Source organism: Ostrinia furnacalis, unplaced genomic scaffold (genome assembly GCF_004193835.3).
Source record: "Ostrinia furnacalis isolate ACB-3 unplaced genomic scaffold, ASM419383v2 OfSCF0710, whole genome shotgun sequence".
In the NCBI taxonomy this organism is placed as follows: domain Eukaryota; kingdom Metazoa; phylum Arthropoda; class Insecta; order Lepidoptera; family Crambidae; genus Ostrinia; species Ostrinia furnacalis.
Genome location: NW_021130949.1, coordinates 2,636,792 through 2,661,063, shown reverse-complemented (window position 1 = coordinate 2,661,063; position 24,272 = coordinate 2,636,792). Strand labels below are relative to the sequence as shown.

Below are 24,272 nucleotides of genomic sequence, written 5' to 3'. Positions count from 1 at the left end.
TTGATGCCCACTAAAATGTAACTTAAACGTAATTGACACGACTGGAACGCAAGTTATAATAACGTAAAGTATTAAAAATAATAATAAATTAATGTCTACGTGAAACAAACTAAATTTCAAAATAAAGCTTTGTACACAATGTGCAATAATACTGTAAAGTTTCATCAAAATCCGTTCAGTAGTTTTTGTGTTAAAGAGTAACAAACATCCAGACATCCATACAAACTATCGCATTTATAATATTAGTAGGATAAGAGCGACTTTGCTACAAAAATGTGTCTGATATGTTTTCGATTGTGCGTCTTACATAACTTTTAAAAAGATAAATTTGTTGACATAGATATAGAACAGATAACGTTCAGTTCATAAGAAATTTTGTAGCAGTTACATAGTGTCCAATACTCTGGAAAAATGTCGGTTATAACGCATAAAGACGGTGTTTTTTACGGTGGTTCGAATTTTCCTATTCCATCTCATGTGAATTTTGGACGAATGGTGGTAGATAAATTGTTACAACATAAGAACAAAGTCGCTTTGGTAAGTTTTTTAAATTGTGTTTCTTGAGAAATCACATGTCAATAACCACACATGTTCCGCCGCATGGGCATATAGAATATGGAGAAACATACCTCCAACTTTTTTGAAGTCGGTTAAAAAATAGGTACGATTACATAATTACAACTTGTTTACAAACTTGTCTTGTAAACACGATTATTTTTATGATAATTCAAATCTAACATTATTATTCAATGAATATCAATAAAATTAGTCAATTAAATCAAATTATACAGAAAATGACAGAATACGTACCTATATTAAAATTATGTTTTCAATGCATTTCATTTTCAATTTAATAAATTCTCTATTCAAAATAAAAAATACCAATAGACGTTTTTGACGTGTTTTATCTTTGTTTTACCTTTGCAAATAATATAGCTGTTTTAACTCAATAATTTCAGATCAATGGATCAACAGACGAGTCAATCAGCTATACCGATCTAGCAAAGAAGATCATTAACGTTGCCACTTCTCTCTCCAAACTTGGAGTGCGTCAGGGTGATGTGGTCGCTATATGCAGCGAGAATAGGATCGAGTACCTGATAGCTAACATCGCAACATACTATTTGGGAGCTGTGTCGACGTTTTTGAACATAGCTTATACTAAAGGTACTAAAATGGATACAAGAATTACTCTTAACTTTAACCGTAACTATACCGTTAATTTGTATGGTGTTTGAAAGATTCTTAACGTTTGTTAAAGTTAAAGTAAGATGGTGCCCAGCCTTAATTGTCACTTTAAACTATGTAGAGCACCAAAAATATCACTGCAAAAATAATGTTGTAACTTTTATTGTAATGTAAAAAATGTTTTAATTACATTTTCTATTCCACAGATGAGTTAATCCACACGTCGAATATATCTAAACCAAAATTTGCATTCTTATCGCCCGACGCGCAAAAACTACATTTTGACACGTTGAAAAACCACACAACAATAATAAAATTTATAGTTTTTGGAGACGTCGCTACCACAGAGATAGGCTTTGACAAATTGACCCTTGATGATCCGAACGGCAGCGTTTTTCCAGCTGACTTTTATGGTAAGTGACATAAGTAAAGTATGCACTAACATTTTACTAATAATATTGTTAATACCTAACCAGCTAGTGCTTTAAGGCTGAAAATAGATTCTATACCGAATGTAGGTAATCATGACTAGAGTCTTACGCCCGTATTCATAAACGATGCTTGCTTATGTAAAGCAGCAAATCGAAAGCACAGCGTTGAAAAGAGCTCTGTGATTGGTTCGTGTGTCACCCTGTGCGTCTACGCGCACTGTGAGACCTCATAGTAATGTTTGTGAATACGGGCGTTTTTAAATTAGAATGCTAAAGATTTCAATTTCACTCTGTATTTTTGTTAATTAAAACAATCAAGTGTAATCCGTTGGATACCCGGATGCACTATACTACTCACATCAAAATGCTATAAAATTAACAAAATGAAGACCTATCATAATACCCTTATTAATTCACAGGTCAAGCTCAAACTGCCCTGATACTTTACTCCTCGGGTACAACGGGGCTTCCTAAAGGGGCCAAAATAACCCACCTTAACCTCATCGTTACTTCCTTTCAATCCTCGTAAGTTTAAATAAATCATTTTTATTTTAAAAACATTTTTTTTTCAGTATTGAATAATAAATTTATTAAATAAGAAGAACCTAACTAAGTAGTTCATTTTACTATATCTTTATTTATACTCGTACTCATTTACCCATAAGCTACGTACCTATCGACACATTTTTTGTAAAACTAGCTTTAAAGTAGTTCAGTCTAGTGAAGTGTCTACCAGAACATTTAGCTATGTGCAATCAACAGCATGACCTCATAAAGGTAGCAGGAAGATGTTAGATGCAGGCCGTAACCAACCGGGCAATATGGGAATTATTGGGGGAGGCCTATGTTCAGCAGGCGACGTCAGAAGCAGACGTCCTATGGCTGAAAACTGAGGAATCTTATGTAGTTGTCATAGTGGCGATTTCACAACATTAAAAAAACTGTTTGTAGACTCTACCTTTTGATGTATACGTTTAGTTGTTCTAATAACTTATTTTTTGCAATAGTACTCAATCAGACATCAGCAAGTCATTACTGACAGTGGCACCGTGGTGCAACACCATGGGCATCATGACGTTGACCGACGCACTGATGCTTGGCAAAACAGTCGTGTTCCTACGCAGGTTCGATGAGAGCTTGTACTTACAAGTCATCGAGAAATATAAGGTAATTAGTTCATAAGAGTATATAAAAAATATATGGATTTTAGTAGTACAACACGGTCAAGTTAACTGCGCACCTGGCAGCCGTGACGTCACATCGACGCTCTGGTACGGTATATGAAAGGTCTAACTCTATTCCACTTGGATGATCAAATCCAGTTGATCAAAGTGGACTCCAGGGGATATTTTGATGTCCTTTGATCACCCATGGATAAAAAGTCCACTTTAATCTCCTAGGTGATCTTATCCATGGATGATCAAAGGACACCAAATTGTCGCCTGAAGTCCACTTTGATCACCTGGATTTGATCATCGAAGTGGAATAGAGTTAGACCTCTTCTGGTACGGATGGGGCGAACGCGGGGAGATGTGCGGGTAAGTGTGCGTTCAGTGAACTGCTCCTGAATCGAATGTACCTACTACTACTATTTATATTTATTTATATTAACCGGCAGACAGTGGTGACTGAGTTTGTTGCGGCGCTTCTTCTCAGCACTTGCCAAATGTTGGTCTCGAAGCGCTGGTAGGGTAAAAAGATTATGAGACATGTAGAGGCTCCTTAAGAGCAAAATGACGATTTGTAAGAACTATTTATTAGTCTAAACAAATAAAGAAATTTTGACTTTGACTTTGACTTTGACTTACTTTGACTTTTGACTTTGACTTAAGTGGGAGGGAGAGTCGCATTCCAGCGAGGTGCGCAGTTAGCTCGAACGGGTTGTAGCTGTTGTTCAACTACTCTAATCTTTAGTCAGGTGCGTTTATTTAATTGTGTCTATTTATTTTCAGGTGGGGGAACTGCTCATAGCACCACCAGTCCTGATAATACTATCCAAGAGCCCAAGGATTAGCAAATATGATCTAAGTTCGGTGGTGCTGATTCACTCTGGTGGCGCGCCTTTGGATTCCGATGTCATCACTCTAGTCAAATCCAAGTAAGTTAATTGGAATATAATGATACTAACACCAGGGCCGTCTTTAACCTACTAGGGGCCCTGGGCACTTAAGGATCAAGGGGGGCCCTTATCATCTGGAAAAAGTTCTTTTGAGCAGACAGAGGCCCTCTCGATCGCGGGGCCCTGGGCACGTGCCCATAGTGCCCAGTGGAAAAGAGAGGCCTGACTAACACCCGTATTCACAAACGATGCTTGCTTAAGTGAAGCAGCAAATCGAAAGCACAGCGTTAAATAGAGCTCTGTGATTGGTTCGTGTGTGACCATGTGCGTCCACGCGCACTGTGAGACCTCATAGTATTTTTTGTGAATACGGGCGTAGTCACAGACAGTTACTCGTAAGATAGAAATATTAAATTACTAATCTACACTACTCTTGTGCCAAAAAAGTTCTAATGCCCCTGGATATTGAAAATGAAAATTCCAATATGGATAATAAACATGATACCTCGGGTCATAACTTTAATTTAATTACTAACGTGTTAATACGACTATTAACTTACTTTAACCACCTATGTAAATTTGCTAAGTGGGCTAATTACAAAATCTCAGAGGGCCGCTGATTAAATATGGCTGCCCTAGACTAATTTTAAATAATAACCATAAATTGTGAAATAGCTTTAACTACAAGGAGACATTTAGGCATATTTTATAGGTGTAGCTGAACGCTGAACTTAGTCAGTGTCTGAGATATGGGAGCGGCACGGGAAGGGTGAATAAATCGCACCTCCCGCGATAAGCACTTTCAAACGTATGCATCCCCACTTCCCACCAATATTGGCACCATTTTAAACCCCAGTTCTAAACTTCATTTCATTAAAGGAAAGATTTTTACCCCAAAAATGTGTCTTTAGAAGGATCCAGAGTCACTTCTTAAAAAAATAGGTAGTTACGAGGACACGTGAGATCATTATTTGGTTTTATAACCATTAAAATTGGTCTAATTAATCCCAGAGGTGAGCCCAAAGTGAGGTCTTTTTTCAAGTCACATTTATGGTATATGTTAATGATTTATTAAGAAATTAAATGTGTTTTTCTTTAAGGATATTTATTGGGCTTTCAAATAACATCAATATGGTTGGGGCACTATGATTGTGTCAGAAGAAAATCTTTAAAGTTCGCGTCGCGGAAGGTGCGATTTAATTGATGTTGAGTGTATTAATGAAGTGACAGAGCATACAAATCTGAAGTCTCGTTTACATTTTTCGTAACAACAAACACAAAAACCACCTCAATCACTGACTGAGTTATGAGCGAGTCCTAAACTTGAAGGTAAAAACAATTACATTGCTATTTTCAGATTCCCAAATCTACGCAATGTTACGCAAGGGTATGGCATGACGGAGACCACTGGCTCTATCACTAGGGAACTCGACTCCGCACCAAAGCAGGGCAGTGTTGGTTTTATTTCTGAAGGAATCATTGTTAAGGTGAGCATTTCGAAAGACGTAAAATAAAATTATATAAGGTAGTAAGGTGGACAACAACAGAATAAAGGTTTTTAAACACCTTTACAGTCCTAAAAAAACTGAAACTTTTTACATAAGTAGGGTTGTAACAACTCGAATGTTATTAAACACTGCTCTTTAGGTGAGGGGTACAAGGGATAAGGGCATGCATGATAAGTTCATACTGTGTGTACATGTCTGTAATTTAAAACGACGGAAAATCCATAGCAAACCTCTAATCTTGATTATTTTACAGGTAGTAGATGTAGAGACTAGAAAAGCTCTAGGCCCTAACGAGAGAGGTGAGATATGCGTAAAAGGGTTAGTCCTCTTCAACGGATATATCGGAAAGGAGCGAGGTGATGACTATGATGATGATGGGTTCTTCAAGACTGGAGACATAGGCTATTATGATGAGGAAGGCTTCTTCTTCATAGTTGATAGGATAAAGGAGTTGATCAAATACAAAGCTTGGCAGGTTAGTAATCATTAAACTATTATGTCATGATTTTTCGTTAGATAAATAGGTATCATTGGATTTCGTTTATATTGATGAGCCTTTGACACGTTTACGTGAAACAGTTTTTGAGTTATGAGGGGCTCAAAAGTGGCTCCAAATGGTTCGTGTAACATTACACACGGTGCTGCTCGCCAGTTATGTTACTTAAACTTAACTTGACACGCTACCTAGATTCGAAAATAAAATGATTTAGTTTATTTTTAATTAATTTTAACGATTACTAACGCATTATTTGGTCTGTAATGTTACATAAAATATTTAGCAAATTATTCCATTATTTGGTATAACTTTTGTTACATAACGGACTAGCGGCCGCCCGCGACTTCGTACGCGTGAATCCCGTTTTTCCCGCTAATTCCCGTTCCCGTGGGAATTTCGGGAATTCCTTTCTTAGTGCACCTCTACGGTACCTAAGCTACGTCCCTTCCAAATTTCAAGTGCCTACGTTTAGCCGTTTAGGCTGTGCGTTGATCTGTCTGTCAGTCAGTCAGTTTCTCCTTTTATATATTTAGATAGATATTAATGGAAAGTCACTCACTCGTACAACGATGTGTCAGTAACACCAAATTCTGCTATACAATGCCGTGTTACGAGTATTTCAATAGCTCTTGTATACATCCATAGCAGAATTGTTTTGTACACCGGTGTAGAAGAAAATCGAAACTGAAGATGTTGATTTTCAACACTCGTATACGTGATAACTGAGTTACGATGTTACTGCCTAAATAAATTGTATCTGTATTAGTTCATATTTTATACCCGTTAATAATTTCGGGAACTACTATTTCTGTTTTTGTACAATAATATATTATGTATTTTCTAACGAAATATTTTATATCGCAAAATCTAGGATTAGTCACATTCCTGGAATAAAAGCTAAAAATTATTATTCTGTGGATAAAGTAAGAAGAATCTATAGTAATAATAAAATGTTAAAAAAATACAATTGTGATTTTTTACAATTTGATACCTATAAAAGCGACGCTATTGACTATAATAATACTAAATTTTGTATTTTTTCTCTCGAAATATCAGGATTCGATTTTCATCGAGAATACTTAATAACATTTTCAAATAGCTACCTATTCATTTGTAGTTATTAGAGACTCAGCTCTCCGCGAAGTGAATTTAGTAGGTAAACCACAAACGCAAAAGTATTTATTACGATTGGCTTGATTTTTTTTTACATACCAGGTCTCACCAGCAGAACTAGAAGCTGTGATGTTATTGCATGAAGCAGTAAAAGATGTGGGCGTGATTGGCACCCCAGACCCCACTGCTGGAGAACTTCCCACAGCATTCGTAGTGAAGAAACCAGGCTCAAATGTTTCGGAGAAAGATATCATAGAGTTTGTAAATACCAAGGTGAGTTCATTTTATTTCAGCTTGACCATTAATTTATTTAGCCTTAATGTTTTGTGTTATAAACGGTTTATAACATAACATGTGTAACATGTTACAGAGTGACTCGTTGGGGAAAAAAATCCCGTCAAGTCATACTGTTACTCGTTAGGAGACTGTTTGTCTCACACTTCAACTGTTGTACAAGTAACATAATCTTATTTTGTGAGAAATAAATGAAAGGGTTCCAACCTCCCAAACGGGCTGCACTTGAACCCTCCAGGTAAAATATACATTTTTCCTCCCAGCGTTGAACGGTAAAAATATTTTAAAAGAAAGTTAAATTGGATTATATGGTTTGTGGGATAAAAGTTTTGCAGTAACGGGAAATGTTGGAAATGTTAAATTTTAAGAATCTGTGTTAACATTAAATTAGTCGTTCCATGAAAATATTAATTACGAGCTTGATTTTATATTCAAACGCGTTTTCTTTTAAAGTTGTAAAGTCTTTTGAATATTGTATAATTTAATTAATTGACAACCACACGCGCTCTTTACTAGGTATCCAAATACCATAGGCATACACCTACGGCACACGTATCATGTAAAATCGACTAGGTAGTTCTTTATAGAGTCCACCCCACCTTTACAAAATAATGATCATCCCCAAATTTAATGACTTCTGCACTTTCAACCCTTAAAGTAGAGTGCAGAATCAATTGAGGAAATAAGTTTATTAAATAGCGCTATCGACTACTAGTATANGTCTGGAAAAAAAGATAAAAATCACCATAAATCCATTCAAAGCATAGCCACAGGAAATTATTCCGGAAGTCCGGTGTTACAAAAATATATGCGGGCGGAATGGCAAGCGCCCTGAAAAAGTACGGGTGAGAATCATATTCACAAAAATGTGCGCTTCGTGTTTGAAATGGGCGGTTTTATTTGTTTGATCCCCACAAATCGCTGCCACAAAACTAAATTTCAAAATAAAGCTTTGTACGCAAAGTGCAATAGTAAAGTTTCATCAAAATCCGTTCAGTAGTTTTTGCGTGAAAGAGTAACAAACATCCAGACATCCATACAAACTTTCGCATTTATAATATTAGTAGGATAAGAGCGACTTTGCTACAAAAATGTGTCTGATATGTTTTCGATTGTGCGTCTTACATAACTTTTAAAAAGATAAATTTGTTGACATAGATATAGAACAGATAACGTTCAGTTCATAAGAAAATTTGTAGCAGTTACATAGTGTCCAATACTCTGGAAAAATGTCGGTTATAACGCATAAAGACGGTGTTTTTTACGGTGGTTCGAATTTTCCTATTCCATCTCATGTGAATTTTGGACGAATGTTCGTAGATAAATTGTTACAACATAAGAATAAAGTCGCTTTGGTAAGTTTAAATTTAAATTGTGTTTATTGAGAAATCACAGGTAACTAAGTTAGGTCATAAATTTTAATTCAGAATATGGAAAAACACACCTCCAACTTTTTTGAAGTCGGTTAACAAATAGGTACGATTAAATAATTACAACTTGTTTACAAACTTGTGTTTCAAACACGATTATTTTGATGATAACAATATTACTTAGTCAATGAATAATATTAAATTATACAGAAAATGTCAGAATACGTACCTACCTATATTAAAAATATGTTTTCAATACATTTTATTGAAAACATAATTTTCAATTTAATAAGTTTTCTGTTTAAAATAAAAAAATACCAATATTTATTATATAAATTATAGACGTATCTCAATAAGTAACTTCTAAGATTCGCATTGAAGTAATGGTACTCAAACCAGTGTACAACATTTTTGACGTGTTTTATTGTGTTACCTTTGTAAATATTATAGCTGTTTTAACTCATTATTATTTCTTTAATCATAACTGAACTTATTATTTTACTTTTATCATTGTTGGCGTTTCAGTAGTAAAGCATTGAAACTCAAATATATTTGGGTCGAACCTATGTACCATAATAGGTTATATACCTGTTCCCTGATAAGAACTTGTATACCTACTAACATTTTAAAGTTTTTACATAACTTTTTTGTCAAATAATCTCCTGACGAATTTTGACTCTTTCAGATCAATGGATCAACAGGCGAGTCAATCAGCTATACCGATCTAGCAAAGAAGATCGTGAACGTTGCCACTTCTCTCTTAAAACTTGGAGTGCGTCAGGGTGATGTGGTCGCTATATGCAGCGAGAATAGGATCGAGTACCTGATAGCTAACATCGCAACATACTATTTGGGAGCTGTGTCGACGTTTTTGAACATAGCTTATACTAAAGGTACTAAAATGGATACAAGAATTACTCTTAACTTTAACCGTTACTAAGTTTAATTTGTATGGTGTTTGAAAGATTCTTAACGTTTGTTAAAGTTAAAGTAAGATGGTGCCCAGCCTTAATTGTCACTTTAAACTATGTAGAGCACCAAAAATATCACTGCAAAAATAATGTTGTAACTTTTATTGTAATGTAAAAAATTTTTTAATTAAATTTTCTATCCCACAGATGAGTTAATCCACACGTCGAATATATCTAAACCAAAATTTGCATTCTTATCACCCGACGCGCAAAAACTACACTTTGACACGTTAAAAAACCACACAACAATAACAAAATTTATAGTTTTTGGAGACGTCGCTACCACAGAGATAGGCTTTGACAAATTGACCCTTGATGATCCGAACGGTAGCGTTTTTCCAGCTGACTTTTATGGTAAGTGACATAAGTAAAGTATGCACTAATATTTTACTGATAATATTGTTAATACCAAACCAGCTAGTGTTCTAAGGCTGAAATGTAATCATGACTAGAGTCTTACACCCGTATTCACAAACGATGCTTGCTGAAGTATAGCAGCAAATCTAAAGCACAGCGTTGAATAGAGCTCTGTGATTGGTTCGTGTGTCACCCTGTGCGTCCACGCGCACTGTGAGACCTCATAGTAATGTTTGTGAATACGGGCGTTTTTAAATTAGAATGCTAAAGATTTCAATTTCACTATGTATTTTTGTTAATTAAAACAATCAAGTGTAATCCGTTGGATACCCGGATGCACTAGGTATACTACTCACATCAAAATGCTATAAAATTAACAAAATGGAAACCTATCATAATAATACCCTTATTAATTCACAGGTCAAGCCCAAACTGCCCTGATACTTTACTCCTCGGGTACAACAGGGCTTCCTAAAGGGGCCAAAATAACCCATCTTAACCTCATCGTTACTGTTTTTCAATCCTCGTAAGTTTAAAAAATCATTTTTATTTTAAAAAACAACATTTTTTTAGTACTTAATAACTAATTTATTAAGTAAGAAGAACCTAACCAAGTGGTTGACTTTCCTATATCTTTATTTAAACTCGTACCTACTCATTTACCCATAACCTACCTACCTATCGACACTTTTTTGTAAAAGTAGCTTTAAAGTAGTTAGTTAGAACATTTAGCTATGTCCAATCAACAGCATGACCTCATAAAGGTAGCAGGAAGAGTTAGATGCAAGCCGTAACCAACCGGGCAATATGAGAATTATTGGGGGAGGCCTATGTTCAGCAGACGACGTCAGCAGCAGACGTCCTATGGCTGAAAACTGAGGAATCATATGTAGTTTTCATAATGGCGATTTCGCAATACAAAATACATATACAGTTTGTCGACTCTACTTTTTCAATATTAATTTAAGGTTCAGCCAAACCAATGCATTTGCGATCAATGCATTTAAGTCTGATCGGTATCGCTGCACGCCGGCTGATCGCGTGTGGTCGCGTTGGTTTGACTGAACATTTGTACGTTAGAATAACTTACATTTTTGCAATAGTACTCAACCAGACGTCAGCAAGTCTTTACTAACAGTGGCACCGTGGTGCAACACCATGGGCATCATGACGTTGACCGACGCACTGATGCTTGGCAAAACAGTCGTGTTCCTACGCAGGTTCGATGAGAGCTTGTACTTACAAGTCATCGAAAAATATAAGGTAACTTAGAAAATATTATGCATTTTCTGACCACATAAATATTGTTTTATGTACTATCTATAGGTCTAGTGCTCACTTATTATGGCAGTATAGTCAGATGGCTGTTGTTCAGCTACACTAACGGGACTATTCCCACCTCTGGTTCCCATGAAGGTCAAGTTTGTCCCGGGGGAAAGTTAAACTGTCATTGGACCCGCAACGAAAGAAAATCAGAACATGTAATCAGAAGAACATGGAGGAGTTCAAAAGTTACAAAGCAGATGACAGGAGACAAACAAAGGTTTAGTAACCTTTAAGAAAAGATATGCACCCCGGCCTATCTTATGAGCTACCTGCCAATAATATTTTTCACAAAATCGCTTAAAAGCACGGAAATTTTTCCTTGTCGCGACAAGATCGACTTAACAAATGTATGTTGTATTGAATTAAGCATTATCACGTTCATGTTTCCAAAGATGATACTCCCACAAGATATGATGGGCAGACTGCTCGTGACTGACATTATCAGTGGAACACTCGCAAAAAGGAGACGGAACTAGTTTGAATTCGTGAAGTTACACTAATCTTTAGTAAGGTGCAATTAAATTGTGTCAATTTATTTTCAGGTGGGGGAACTGCTCATAGCACCACCAGTCCTGATAATACTATCCAAGAGCCCGAGGATTAGCAAATATGATCTAAGTTCGGTGGTGCTAATTCACTCTGGTGGCGCGCCTTTGGATTCCGATGTCATCACTCTAGTCAAATCCAAGTAAGTTAATTGGAATATAATGATACTAACACCCGTATTCACAAACGATGCTTGCTTAAGTGAAGTAGCAAATCGAACGCTCAGCGTTGAATAGAGCTCTGTGATTGGTTTGTGTGTGACCCTGTGCGTCCACGGAGGTTAGTCACAGACAGTTAGATAAAAATATTAAAGTACTAATCCACACTACTCTTGTGCCAAAAAAGTTCGAATGCTCCTGGATATTGAAAACGAAAATACAAATTCTAATATGGATAATAAACACACGATACCTCGGGTCATAAATTTAATTTAATTACTAACGTGTTAATACGACTATTAACTTACTTTAACCACCTATGTAAATTTGCTAAGTGGGCTAATTACAAAATCTCAGAGGGCCGCTGATTAAATATGGCTGCCCTACACCAATTTTAAATAATAACCATACATTGTGAAATAGCTTTAACTACAAGGAGACATTTAGGCATATTTTAATAGGTCAGTGTCTGAGATATGGGAGCGGCACGGGAAGGGTGAATAAATCGCACCTCCCGCGATAAGCACTTTCAAACGTATGCATCCCCACTTCCCACCAATATTGGCACCATTTTAAACCCCAGTTCTAAACTTCATTTCATTAAAGGAAAGATTTTTACCCCAAAAATGTGTCTTTAGAAGGATCCAGAGTCACTTCTTCAAAAAATAGGTAGTTACGAGGACACGTGAGATCATTATTTGGTTTTATAACCATAAAAATTGGTCTAATTGATCCCAGAGGTGAGCCCAAAGTGAGGTCTTTTTTCAAGTCACATTTATGGTATATGTTAATCATTTATTAAGAAATTAAATGTGTTTTTCTTTAAGGATATTTATTGGGCTTTCAAATAACATCAATATTGTTGGGGCACCATGATTGTGTCAGAAGAAAATCTTTAAAGTTCGCGTCGCGGAAGGTGCGATTTATTTGATGTTGAGTGTATTAATGAAGTGACAGAGCATACAAATCTGAAGTCTCGCTGACATTTAACGTAACAAAAAGCACAAAATCCACCTCAAGCACTGACTGAGTTATGAGCGAGTCCTAAACTTGAAGGTTAAAACAATTTCATTGCTATTTTCAGATTCCCAAATCTACGCAATGTTACGCAAGGGTATGGCATGACGGAGACCACTGGCTCTATCACCAGAGAACTCGACTCAGCACCAAAACAGGGCAGTGTTGGTTTTATTTCTGAAGGAATCATTGTTAAGGTAAGCATTTTGAAATCATATTCAGATGGACAACAACAAAAAAAGGTTTTGAAATACCTTTACAGTCCTAAAAAAACTGAAACTTTTTATATAAGTAGGGTTGTAACAATTCGAATGTTATCAAACACTGCTCTTTAGGTGAGGGGTACAAGGGATAAGGGCATGCATGATAAGTTCATACCGTGTGTACATGTCTGTAATTTAAAACGACGGAAAATCCATAGCAATCCCCTAATCTTGATTCTTTTACAGGTAGTAGATGTAGAGACTAGAAAAGCACTAGGCCCTAACGAGCGAGGTGAGATATGCGTAAAAGGGTTGGTTCTCTTCAACGGATATATTGGGAAGGAGCGAGGTGACGACTATGATGATGATGGATTCTTCAAGACTGGAGACATTGGCTATTATGATGAGGAAGGCTTTTTCTTCATAGTTGACAGGATAAAGGAGTTAATCAAATACAAAGCTTGGCAGGTTAGTAATCATTAAACTATTATATCATGATTTTTCGTTAGATAAATAGGTATCATAAAATAGGCTACGTAAGCCATCTTCGGGCACACCAGCGCCGCCAAGACAACTAGGAGTCGGAGTGGTCGCCATGGCCGAAATCGGTCGGATGGATCATCATCATCAGATATCATTGGATTTCATCTAGAAATAATATGTATAGATAGGCCTTTAACACGTTTACGTGAAATAGTTTTTGAGTTATGAGGGGGTCAAAAGTGGCTCCAAATGGTTTGTGTAACATTACAAACGGTGCTGCTCGCCAGTTATGTTACTTGAACTTGGCTTGACACGCTACCTAGATTCGAAAATATATGATTTAGTTTATTTTTAATGAATTTTAACGATTACTAACGTCTTATTTTGTCTGTTACATAAAATATTTAGCAAACTATTCCACTATTAGGTATAATATTTGTTACATAACAGATATTAATGGAAAGTCACTCACTCGTACAACGATGTGTCAGTAACACCAACTTCTGCTATACAATGCCGTGTTACGAGTATTTCAATAGTTCTTGTATAAATCCAAAGTGGAATTGTTTTGTACACCGGTGTAGAAGAAAATCAAAACTAAAGATGTTGATTTTCAACACTCGTATACGTGATAACTGAAGCCAAGAGTTACGATGTTACTGCCTAAATAAATTGTAACTGTATTAGTTCATATTTTATACCCGTTAATAATTTCGGGAACTATTTCTGTTTTTGTACAATAATAATATTATGTATTTTCTAACGCAATATTTTATATCGCAAAATCTAGGATTAGTCACATTCCTGGAATAAAAGCTAAACATTATTATTCAGTGGATAAAGTAAGAAGAATCTATAGTAATAATAAAATGTTAAAAAAATACAATTGTGATTTTTTCAGATTATTTCGCAGAATTTGATACCTATAAAAGCGACGCTATTGACTAATATAATAATACTAAAGTTTGTATTTTTTTCTCTCGTAATATCAGAATTCGATTCGATTCATCAAGAATAATAATTTTCAATTTTTCAAAAAGCATTTGTAGTTTCTAGAGACTCAACTCTCCGTGAAATCATTAGAGTTAGCGCCCGTATTCACAAACATTACTATGAGGTCTCACAGTGCGCGAAATACGAACTAATCACAGAGCTCTATTCAACGCTGTGCGTTCGATTTGCTGATTCACTTAAACAAGTATCGTTTGTATTAGTGTTAATTAAACACAAACGCAAAAGCATTTATTACGATTGGCTTGATTACTTTTTTTTACATTCCAGGTCTCACCAGCAGAACTAGAAGCTGTGGTGTTGCTGCATGAAGCAGTGAAAGACGTGGGCGTAATCGGCACTCCAGATCCCACTGCTGGAGAACTTCCCACTGCGTTTGTAGTGAAGAAACCAGGCTCAAATGTTTCGGAGAAAGATATCATAGAGTTTGTAAGTACCAAGGTGAGTTCATTTTATTTCAGCTTGACCATTAATTTATTTAGCCTTAATGTTATGTGTTATAAACGGTTTATAACATAACATGTGTAACATGTTACAGTGTGACTCGTTGGGGAAAAAAATCCCGTCAAGTCATAGTGTTACTCGTTAGAAGAATGTTTGTCTCACACTTCAACTTTTGTACAAGTAACATAATCTTATTTTGTGAGAAATAAATGAAAGGGTTCCAACCTCCCAAACGGGCTGCACTTGAACCCTCCAGGTAAAATATACATTTCCCTCCCAGCGTTGAACGGTAAAAATATTTTAAAAGAAAGTTAAATTGGATTATATGGTTTGTGGGATAAAAGTTTTGCAGTAACGGGAAATGTTGGAAATGTTAAATTTTAAGAATCTGTGTTAACATTAAATTAGTCGTTCCATGAAAATATTAATTACGAGCTTGATTTTATATTCAAACGCGTTTTCTTTTAAAGTTGCTTTTGAATAATGTATAATTTAATTAATTGACAACTACACGCGCTCTTTACTAGGTATCCAAATACCATAGGCATACACCTACGGCACACGTATCATGTAAAATCGACTAGGTAGTTCTTTATAGAGTCCACCCCACCTTTACAAAATAATGATCATCCCCAAATTTAATGACTTCTGCACTTTCAACCCTTAACTATTCATTATTATTTTTGAAGGAATAATAAATATCTTACAAATAATAGTGCACATTTTGCACAAACTTTTTATGTATGTTTTTTTTTTGTCTCTTTGGTGTACTATGTGTTTAGGAATTTCTATAGGTATGGTTGTTTTTCTGTTATCCGTACACACACTGTGAAGTTTTTTACCAGTTACAATGAAAAGTGTGTACGTTTACTTTAAAAAATTTTGTACGACACACATTTTAAAAATGTATCAAATCATACAATTTATGAACTGACCCATGTCTAGAAGTCACCTTCCTACTAATATTGTAAATGTAAAAGTTAATAAAGATTGATGAATTGAAGGATGGATGAACCGATGATAGGATAGGAAGAATGAATGGGTGGATATAAGCCTTGAACTTGAACTAAGTGAGTGTGGATTCATGGTTAGATCGATTGATGTTTTTTCACTCTTTTACGCAAAAAATACTAAGCCGATCTTAATAAAACTTTGCAGTTTTATTGTTAGTACTTCAGAATAACATAATATAGTCTATAATTTACAATAATATTCAGTTATTTGGTCAAATAACAACGATAGGTGTCAAGAAATTAGGTCTTTATATGATAAACTTAATTTCTCACTAGGTGAAGTCACAGGCAAAAACTAGTACAACATATTTACATTTCTGCATTGTGACGAGTCACCTAAACGTTCCTCACCTCTCCATTCTCGTATCTCCTCGAAACAAGGACTCTTCATCGAATTATTGTTGCAAATACCAGGGTGGGACAAAAATGACCCAGTGGCGCTTCTAGGTAAAACCGATTTAAAAAAAAATTTTAATGATGTTATATTATCAAAAACATTAAAAAATGATAAAATTCAATAAATCAGGAAAAGTCAAAAAGTTTCATGGACTTTCGTTGAAAAATAAAAAAGTTAGAGACGATCAAACTCGCGAGTGGGACAAAAATGGGACGGCGGCCTTTCTAGTGTTAAAGTAGTAATTTCATAATTTTAATACAGTATAACACCATGTAATATGTGACTATTTTTATATGAAACCAAAAATATCTGTCTTTTAATAATTCAAAATTAAATTGAAAACATTTATATTTTTAAAGAAATAAGTACATATTGATTTAACTATATAGATAAACCTTTTTTTAAGGATACTACAAATAGTTTTAACCATAATATTCATGCCTTAAACTAAAAAATGTTACAAAATATATGCTGGGACAAAATTGACCCAGCGGCGCTTTTAGGGGGGTCGTAATCTTCGGCACTTCTAGTGTTAAAGTAGAGTGCAGAATCAATTGAGGAAATAAGTTTATTAAATAGCGCTATCGACTACTAGTATACTACTTTAATAACAGCAAATCTTTAATGGAGAACGTCATAAACTTATTATCACATATTTCCAGGTGTCGCCATGGAAACGTCTCCGAGGCGGCGTGAAGTTTATCGACGAGATACCAAAAACTGGCAGCGGCAAGATACTGAGAAGAAAACTACGCGAACTGATACCCAAGAAAGTTGCAAGCAAACTGTGATTGAATTAAATGCAACGGAAAAGTAGCTGGATTTATTGAAAAAAAATTACTCGCTGAGATCTCATTTTCTACCGAAATATGTATTAGTTCTTCTTAAGATTTGTGTAGTATATCAAGTGAAATAAACGTATTTTAACTTAAAAATGATTATCACTATCAGCATTCCTAATCTTGAGTCAGACCACGAGTACGTATCTTATTTAATCATTTGTTTGACAAAATGTGTGCGGATAAGACGTCACGCGTGATGATAAGTGTAGATGTTAACGGTGTTTTACCTTCACATTTGAACTATGGCGCTTTTATTTTGGAACAAATCTCGAATCTTAATGAAAAAATTGCATTTGTAAGTATTACCTCTCTCTAAAATTTTTCAAAATATTCTTCATGCTAATTATTATTGTGTAAAACTGAACAATTCTCAATTACTCATTGATCGCTCAATATCACAGCTCACCACAATCCGTTGTGGTTATTGTATCAATGTTAAAATTCACTTAATTTGTTCCCTGAAAAATAAATCGAGTAGTTTTTGAACCATGATTTTACTGACCGCACAATCATAAATTGAAAAGTATTTTTTTTAAGAAACTAGCTGACCCGGCGAACTTCGTACCGCCTTAGCGTAGAGATTTTCTTAATATTTTTTTCCGTAAGAACCATCCTTGGACTTCCACAAACATTTAAAAAAAAGAATTATCGAAATCGGTTCAGCCGTTCACACGTGATGCCGTGACAACGCGAAACGGGTTTCATTTTTATATATATAGATAATTCTCATTTGAATGATCCAAACTCGTTTAAATAATTGCAAATCTCTCCTTGTTACGTATCACACATTTTGTTTCTAAGATCAATGGAGCAACAGACGAACAAATAAGTTTCGGTGAGATAGAACAACAAATAGTGAACGTTTCGTCATCGTTAACCAAGTTGGGGGTGAAGCCAGGAGATGTGGTGGCCATCTGCAGCGAGAACAGGCCAGAGTTCCTGATCTCGGCTATAGCAGCACTGTGCAGCGGAGCTGTGATTACTTTCATCAATAGTGCTTACAATAGAGGTATAAGGGGTTTTTTTATGCAGGACAAGGCAGGTATTTTAATACGATAAAGGGTTTAATCCAGCTGCGTAGAATGATTTCAAAAGTTTGGAACAATAAATAAAGAGTTAAATGTTGACGGTTGCTAAGTCAATTTGATATCAGCAGCCCCCCTAGACAAAACGCACTTTTTGATCGAATCGAAAATCGAATCCGTCAAAACTCCATACAAAAAAGGGGCTTTTCGACCACTTTTCGACTGGTTTGCGATTAAAATTTGCACTTTGTCTAGACCCACAGAACGGACGAAGGCACATCAAACCTAAACAATGTGACGTTTTACTATTTTCTCTATATTTTATCTTCGGAAATACCATAATATTTTTGTCCATCACTTTCAGATGAATTGAAGCACACAATGAATATATCGAAACCGAAATACTTTTTCATGTCTCCAAGCACGCTTAAAACCTATTACGAAGTTGTGAGAGAATGTAGACCAAACTGCAAGTACTTTGTATTCGGGGACATAGACAAAAGTATTGGTACCAGCTATGGGGAATTGGTTAGGGTGTATATTGATAGACGGACTTTCCAACCTGTGGATTATAAAGGTAACATAGTAACACTTGAAATAATTACCAAACTTAGTGTTTATGAAAATGCAATTTATCGTGTAGCTAGAAGTTCCTTGTGCTCTTATTTTTCTCACAAGTTTTTTGTATTTCCTTGTCTTTATATTATGTCCAGTTACTAGGTTACTTGAAGCACTTATTTACGCAAATTGTCCCTATATTGATGACTCCATTAACCAATGTCAAATTAATAATTTATTCTTGTACTTTTAAGGACGTGTGGAGACGGCGCTCATACTTTACTCCTCGGGCACGACAGGCCCACCGAAAGGTGCAAAAGTGACACATTCCGGATTGATTATAGCTGGAATGCAGCCTACGTGAGTCCGACTTAATTATTGCCTACTGTAATTACGTTATTTATGGGCAAACCGTTTCCGAGAGCTGACTGACGAGACGTCATAAAACTTTTTTTACGAAAACGAGACAAGGTGATCGATAAATATGTTTTTACCAAAACTTTTCAGATGCAGCAAACGTGATTTGACATTCTTATCAATAGCACCATGGTCAAACACCGTTGGATACATTAACACTATAAGAGAAACCATAAGAGGACGGACCTGCGTTTATTTAAATAAATTCAACGAAGCAACCTATCTAGGAGCGGTGGAAAAACATAAAGTGAGATAATGTTTGCGACAAATTAAAAGAAAATAAACGCGTTGGCATATCGTTATCTGGAACATCTTGACGCTCTCCTTTTTTGTGATGGCGGAGAAGCTTTTTATTCTCGGTGCAAATATTTTGACTCATTTCTATTTGAAACCTTCTTTAAATGATAATTTAAATTTATATTTACTATGATAACATTTAGTTATTGAGTTAAAAAGTTTTTCAACTTTTTAGGCAGGACTTCTAATGGCTGTGCCACCATTGGTCGTAATGTTGGCCAAATCGTCAATTCTAAAAGAATACGACGTCAGCTCGGTCGAACTTGTTTATAGTGGAGGCGCTCCACTAGACTGGAACGTCATTATGGAAATGAAACAAAGGTTTGTGCCATCTTTAAATCAGGGTAGAGTAACATGTGGGTGGGAATTTATGGTCTTTGTACAGACAATTTTACACGACGCGCCCACTTAGGTGTCAAAAACACACATTCATCTTGAAACGGTGGTATGAATAATTACACTGACGCAATTTGAAGAAAAACCACCAATCAATGTTACCTACATACCATTTGACATACCTAATAGATTATTTTAATGTTCTACTGATATTCTAATACTTGGGCCACTTAAAACAAAAGATTTTTGGGTGTCCATAAATCGTGATACCAACTACACAAAAAATATAGTATTACATTCTACAACCTCAAGCATAAAGGATTGAATGCTTTTTTTAATAACGTTGTATATTTTATTTAACTAAACTATGGTGACTAATAAACATAACTTGAGCACATGAACTACATCTATCAGTCCAATCTTCTGTACTATAATATCTCTTACGGCCTGTTACAGGTTTCCGAACTTGAAGCACGTGCTACAAGGCTACGGCATGACAGAAACAACGGGAGTTCTCACTGAGGAACACGAAGGAGTCACTCAGAATGGCAGTGTGGGTAGAGTGGCCCCTGGAAATACAGTTAAAGTACGTACTACGATTATTATGCTGTGGGTTTGAGCTATTTTATTGATGTCCTGATTGTCCACCTTAAGTGACTTATTGAGTCATCTTAGCAATCGAAGTGACTCTCTAGCATAGAAGCTACTCAAGGCGAAATTTCTGGAAATTATATTCGCATTTATAAAAAAAAATATTTTGATACTTGTAACTTCAATTGAAACGACTTTTACTACATTATTTTTTTACATTTTCTCAACAAAAACATACTTGCGTGACGTACGAATTTCCAAGTTCGCAATCTAAAAGTTAGTCTGAAGATTCCACAAAAGCATAAATAAATGTCTTATTTTTCATAGATTGTGGACATAGAGACGAGAAAGATCTTGGGGCCAAATGAACAAGGCGAAGTGTGCGTGAAAGGCCCGGTTTTATTCGCGGGCTACATCGGGAAGGACATGTCCGAATATTTCGACGAGGACGGGTATTACAGGACGGGCGACGTGGCTTACTACGACGATGAGGGGTTCTTTTTTATCACTGATAGGCTGAAGGAGCTCATCAAGTATAAAGCTTGGCAGGTCAGACACTGTTAATAATATTTTTTGCTATTATTTTGACATAGGTAATGTTTCAGTAACAAATTAGAAGATTTTATTTCATATCGCTTCATTTTTCGATGATAAATTATTACTTAATACGGAACTTACTTTTAACTAAATTAGTAAGTTTTTGATGCTTTTATTTAAATTAAGTCTGTTAATAAGTTAAATTATGTAATAAATTAACGTGCCTGCCTATGTGGTCAGAATGAAATGGATCTGAAACATTGTGGCACAAAACTACGAAACACTTATGGATGCTTCACCATATTATACAATCCAATGAATAAAGTGGCTCAGTTCACGTTGCAATTAATTGTAGGTCTACGCAAATCACTACAACATTACATGTAAATATTGCTAATATTATAATTTCGATTTTAATTCTTCAGGTTGCACCTTCAGAGCTAGAAGCCGTGATTCTTCAACACCCCAAGGTGAAAGATGTGGGAGTGATCGGCACACCAGATCAATTAGCTGGTGAGCTACCAACTGCGTTCGTCGTGAAGAAATCAGAAGAATTGACGGAGAAGGAGGTCATAGACTTCGTTGCTTCGAAGGTGATCCTTAAAAACGAAGAATAGGAACTTAATTTTCATGGCGTAGTTACACTATGCGGGAAATTGACCGAAACGAAGCGCGAGCACGCATACCGATGTATGGGCGACTCACGGCGAAACACTGAAGTGCTTGTTTACACTATATGTCTCGATCAATTTTCCGTATACTTACTTAGTGTAACTGCACCATTAGACTACTTTAAATACTCGTATAATAAACATTTTTGCTTCAGCTTTGAACCTAATTATCTTGATTTATTCATCAACTGACGGTATTACATAAGAATTAATTTTACATAATCTTAGAATCGATCGAAGTCGATTAGTTTAAATTGAATTCTAGATGACGTCATCTCTTCACTCTAACCTTTTTCATCCGAGTTATAGTGCAAATATAAAGTATCTATGGAAATGTGTGTGTATAAGATAAGCGAGAAAATTATCACTGTATTCACAAATATGAATTCACTACTTATGTTTGTCTATCGATTTGAATACCATTGATTATCTCGACATCGACTGAATCTACATACATAAATGTTTTCGATACATAAGACTTGCCAAACAGAGCAAACCAAAGGCACCGATCTAGCGATGCTTCAACTAACTTGACATCACATTGAGACGTGAAATCGTACCTTCCTGGTGATTTTTAATTAGAATATTAGAAATAACGTAGCCTACATACCGGCTTTGTAACGAGTAGGTAGGTACATCAGTATCTCGATTACAAACCTATTATAACATTCGACAATCTATTTTCGATTAAAATTCAATAAATTCGCATCGTATGTTACTGGTATACGCTTGTCCAGTTTCAGTGATTTCTGACCTATCCGTCAATCTTATAACAATGACTTGCTACAAATACTCGTAAAAGATATGAATAGATCTAACAAACGACTATAGCTTCACTCTATGATACCGCTTATTATGGTAAACATTTATTATGCAGGTGTCACCATGGAAATATTTGCGAGGAGGTGTGAGGTTCATCGAAGAGGTGCCAAAGAACGGCAGCGGTAAGATTCTAAGGCGATTGTTACGGGATCTACTAAAGAAAAACATGCAGAGCAAACTATGATACCTTTATCAATACTTACTACATAGTATATCAATGGTAATCAAAATACTTCGAATAAAACAGTACTGAAGCTTTCCAAATGCATTTTGACTCTAAAATACCACATTATCTTAGTAAGTAGGTAGGTACCCTATTAATTAAGAGACTTCTTGCTTGAGATGTACTTTTATTCCAGAACGNTGTACTTTTATTCCAGGACATATTTCATTTCCAGTTTTAATAGAATTCTTTGTGGAACTATTACAGCCACATGCTGTGTCTTAATGCTTCGTAAGTGGTCTGGACAGTGCAAGATGTTTTTCGCAATCTTTTCAATTCCATTTTAAGCAACTGTAATGTATGCAATTTTATTGTAATTAATTAAATCCACTGTGGGCAGCAGTGCGAACCCTTATTAAAGGGTATAATAAAGCGAAGGTCGGCCTATTGGAGCCTCCAGCAATAATTGAGCCCCCGCCAGGACGGTTTGATAGCCGCCAACTTACACGGCATTTTATGTAATGTAAATATGTAGTTAAGTCGTATTACTGCTAAAATTACAGCAATACGTGACAACGGTAGGCTTGACTTGATATTGCTACCTTAAAGAGCACGATTCATAACATGAAAATCTACTGGTATGTAACTATAGACCAACATTTACTTGTAAATGGTAAACCCGTATTGTGTTCAAGTTAAATATTCATAAGCCCTTTGAATATACTTAGAACTTACAATCTGTAAATCAAAGTCAACAATAACACTAATACTTAATAGCACGAAATAATCATAATGCTATTATTCTCAAGAGATACCATAATATGTGATATTATGTTAGAGGTCAGAGTAAATTATGAACATGATTTCCATAGGCAAACCATTTGATGCTGTATTTATTTTCAAAGTTACACAATGATTGCTACTTGTGTTGTTGACTGGAGTTTCCAATAGTATCTATTCAAATGATTTGCAAGAGGTTACGTATGATGAAAGCGGAGAATAATGAGGAGCAAATAATTTGTAATATCTTACCTATTTCTTCAAGAGATATAAAAAATATAGTAGAACAGTCGATACACATTTACGAAGTGAGTCAACCGTTAGATCCGTTTCGATTTCAAGGGAAGGTTATTGTGTTACTCAGATAGTAACAACGGCACTATTTTTCTAAGAAAAGTTGAGAAATCTGTCCTAATCTTATGTCACACTTGGAATAATATTCATTTTGTCCTTCAATAATGGAAATCTAGAATTTGGATCATAAAGTCTGCTGTTTGTTACATCTAAGCTATCGTAACTACCGATTTATCGAGGAATAACTTATAGGGATGGAATAACCAATAAAAATAGTTTTCATGAGGACTCATGATTTTTCTCAAGTTACAAAATAAAAGTTGTCAAGAACACGAATACCTTTAGCAAGAGAACGGTGTCCCAGAGAACTTCAATATTTACGCGGGTAAAACCGCGAGAAAAAGCTAGCTATAAGTAAACATTGAAGGTTCGCGGAGCAAATTGTTGTGAGGCCGCGTCCGCGCCCACGCGCTACGACGGCGCAGGCGCCGCGTAGTAAAACCATACCTCTGCGAAGCCATATAAAACTTTCTAATAATACTTAGAACAATCAA

The 24,272-nt window shown here is 35.6% G+C and overlaps 3 protein-coding genes across 7 annotated transcripts in view; 2 read left to right on the top strand and 1 right to left on the bottom strand.

Moving 5' to 3' along the window:
- Window positions 1-24,272, bottom strand: part of LOC114349801 (agrin-like) — a 215,029-nt gene that overhangs the window by 182,129 nt on the left and 8,628 nt on the right. The window lies entirely within an intron of this gene.
- LOC114349802 (4-coumarate--CoA ligase 1-like) lies at window positions 379-17,297 on the top strand. 4 transcript variants are annotated; one of them, XM_028300337.1, is made up of 10 exons: window positions 379-537; window positions 960-1,167; window positions 1,395-1,601; window positions 2,039-2,144; window positions 10,891-11,050; window positions 11,656-11,801; window positions 12,902-13,031; window positions 13,284-13,505; window positions 14,802-14,972; window positions 17,048-17,297. In XM_028300337.1, the coding sequence occupies exons 1-10, from the start codon at window positions 412-414 to the stop codon at window positions 17,174-17,176; spliced, it is 1,605 nt and encodes a 534-aa protein (XP_028156138.1). In that variant the 5' UTR covers window positions 379-411; the 3' UTR covers window positions 17,177-17,297. The 4 variants fall into 4 exon arrangements, with proteins under 4 accessions (XP_028156138.1, XP_028156136.1, XP_028156135.1 ...); XM_028300335.1 differs by lacking the exons at window positions 10,891-11,050; window positions 11,656-11,801; window positions 12,902-13,031 and adding exons at window positions 2,627-2,786; window positions 3,572-3,717; window positions 5,036-5,165; XM_028300334.1 differs by lacking the exons at window positions 10,891-11,050; window positions 11,656-11,801; window positions 12,902-13,031; window positions 13,284-13,505; window positions 14,802-14,972 and adding exons at window positions 2,627-2,786; window positions 3,572-3,717; window positions 5,036-5,165; window positions 5,440-5,661; window positions 6,898-7,068.
- LOC114349803 (4-coumarate--CoA ligase 1-like) lies at window positions 17,368-22,680 on the top strand. The gene is made up of 10 exons (XM_028300339.1): window positions 17,368-17,522; window positions 18,029-18,236; window positions 18,617-18,829; window positions 19,065-19,170; window positions 19,318-19,474; window positions 19,700-19,845; window positions 20,317-20,446; window positions 20,779-21,000; window positions 21,414-21,581; window positions 22,537-22,680. Exons 1-10 carry the CDS (start codon window positions 17,397-17,399, stop codon window positions 22,663-22,665), a joined length of 1,605 nt encoding a protein of 534 aa, XP_028156140.1. The 5' UTR covers window positions 17,368-17,396; the 3' UTR covers window positions 22,666-22,680.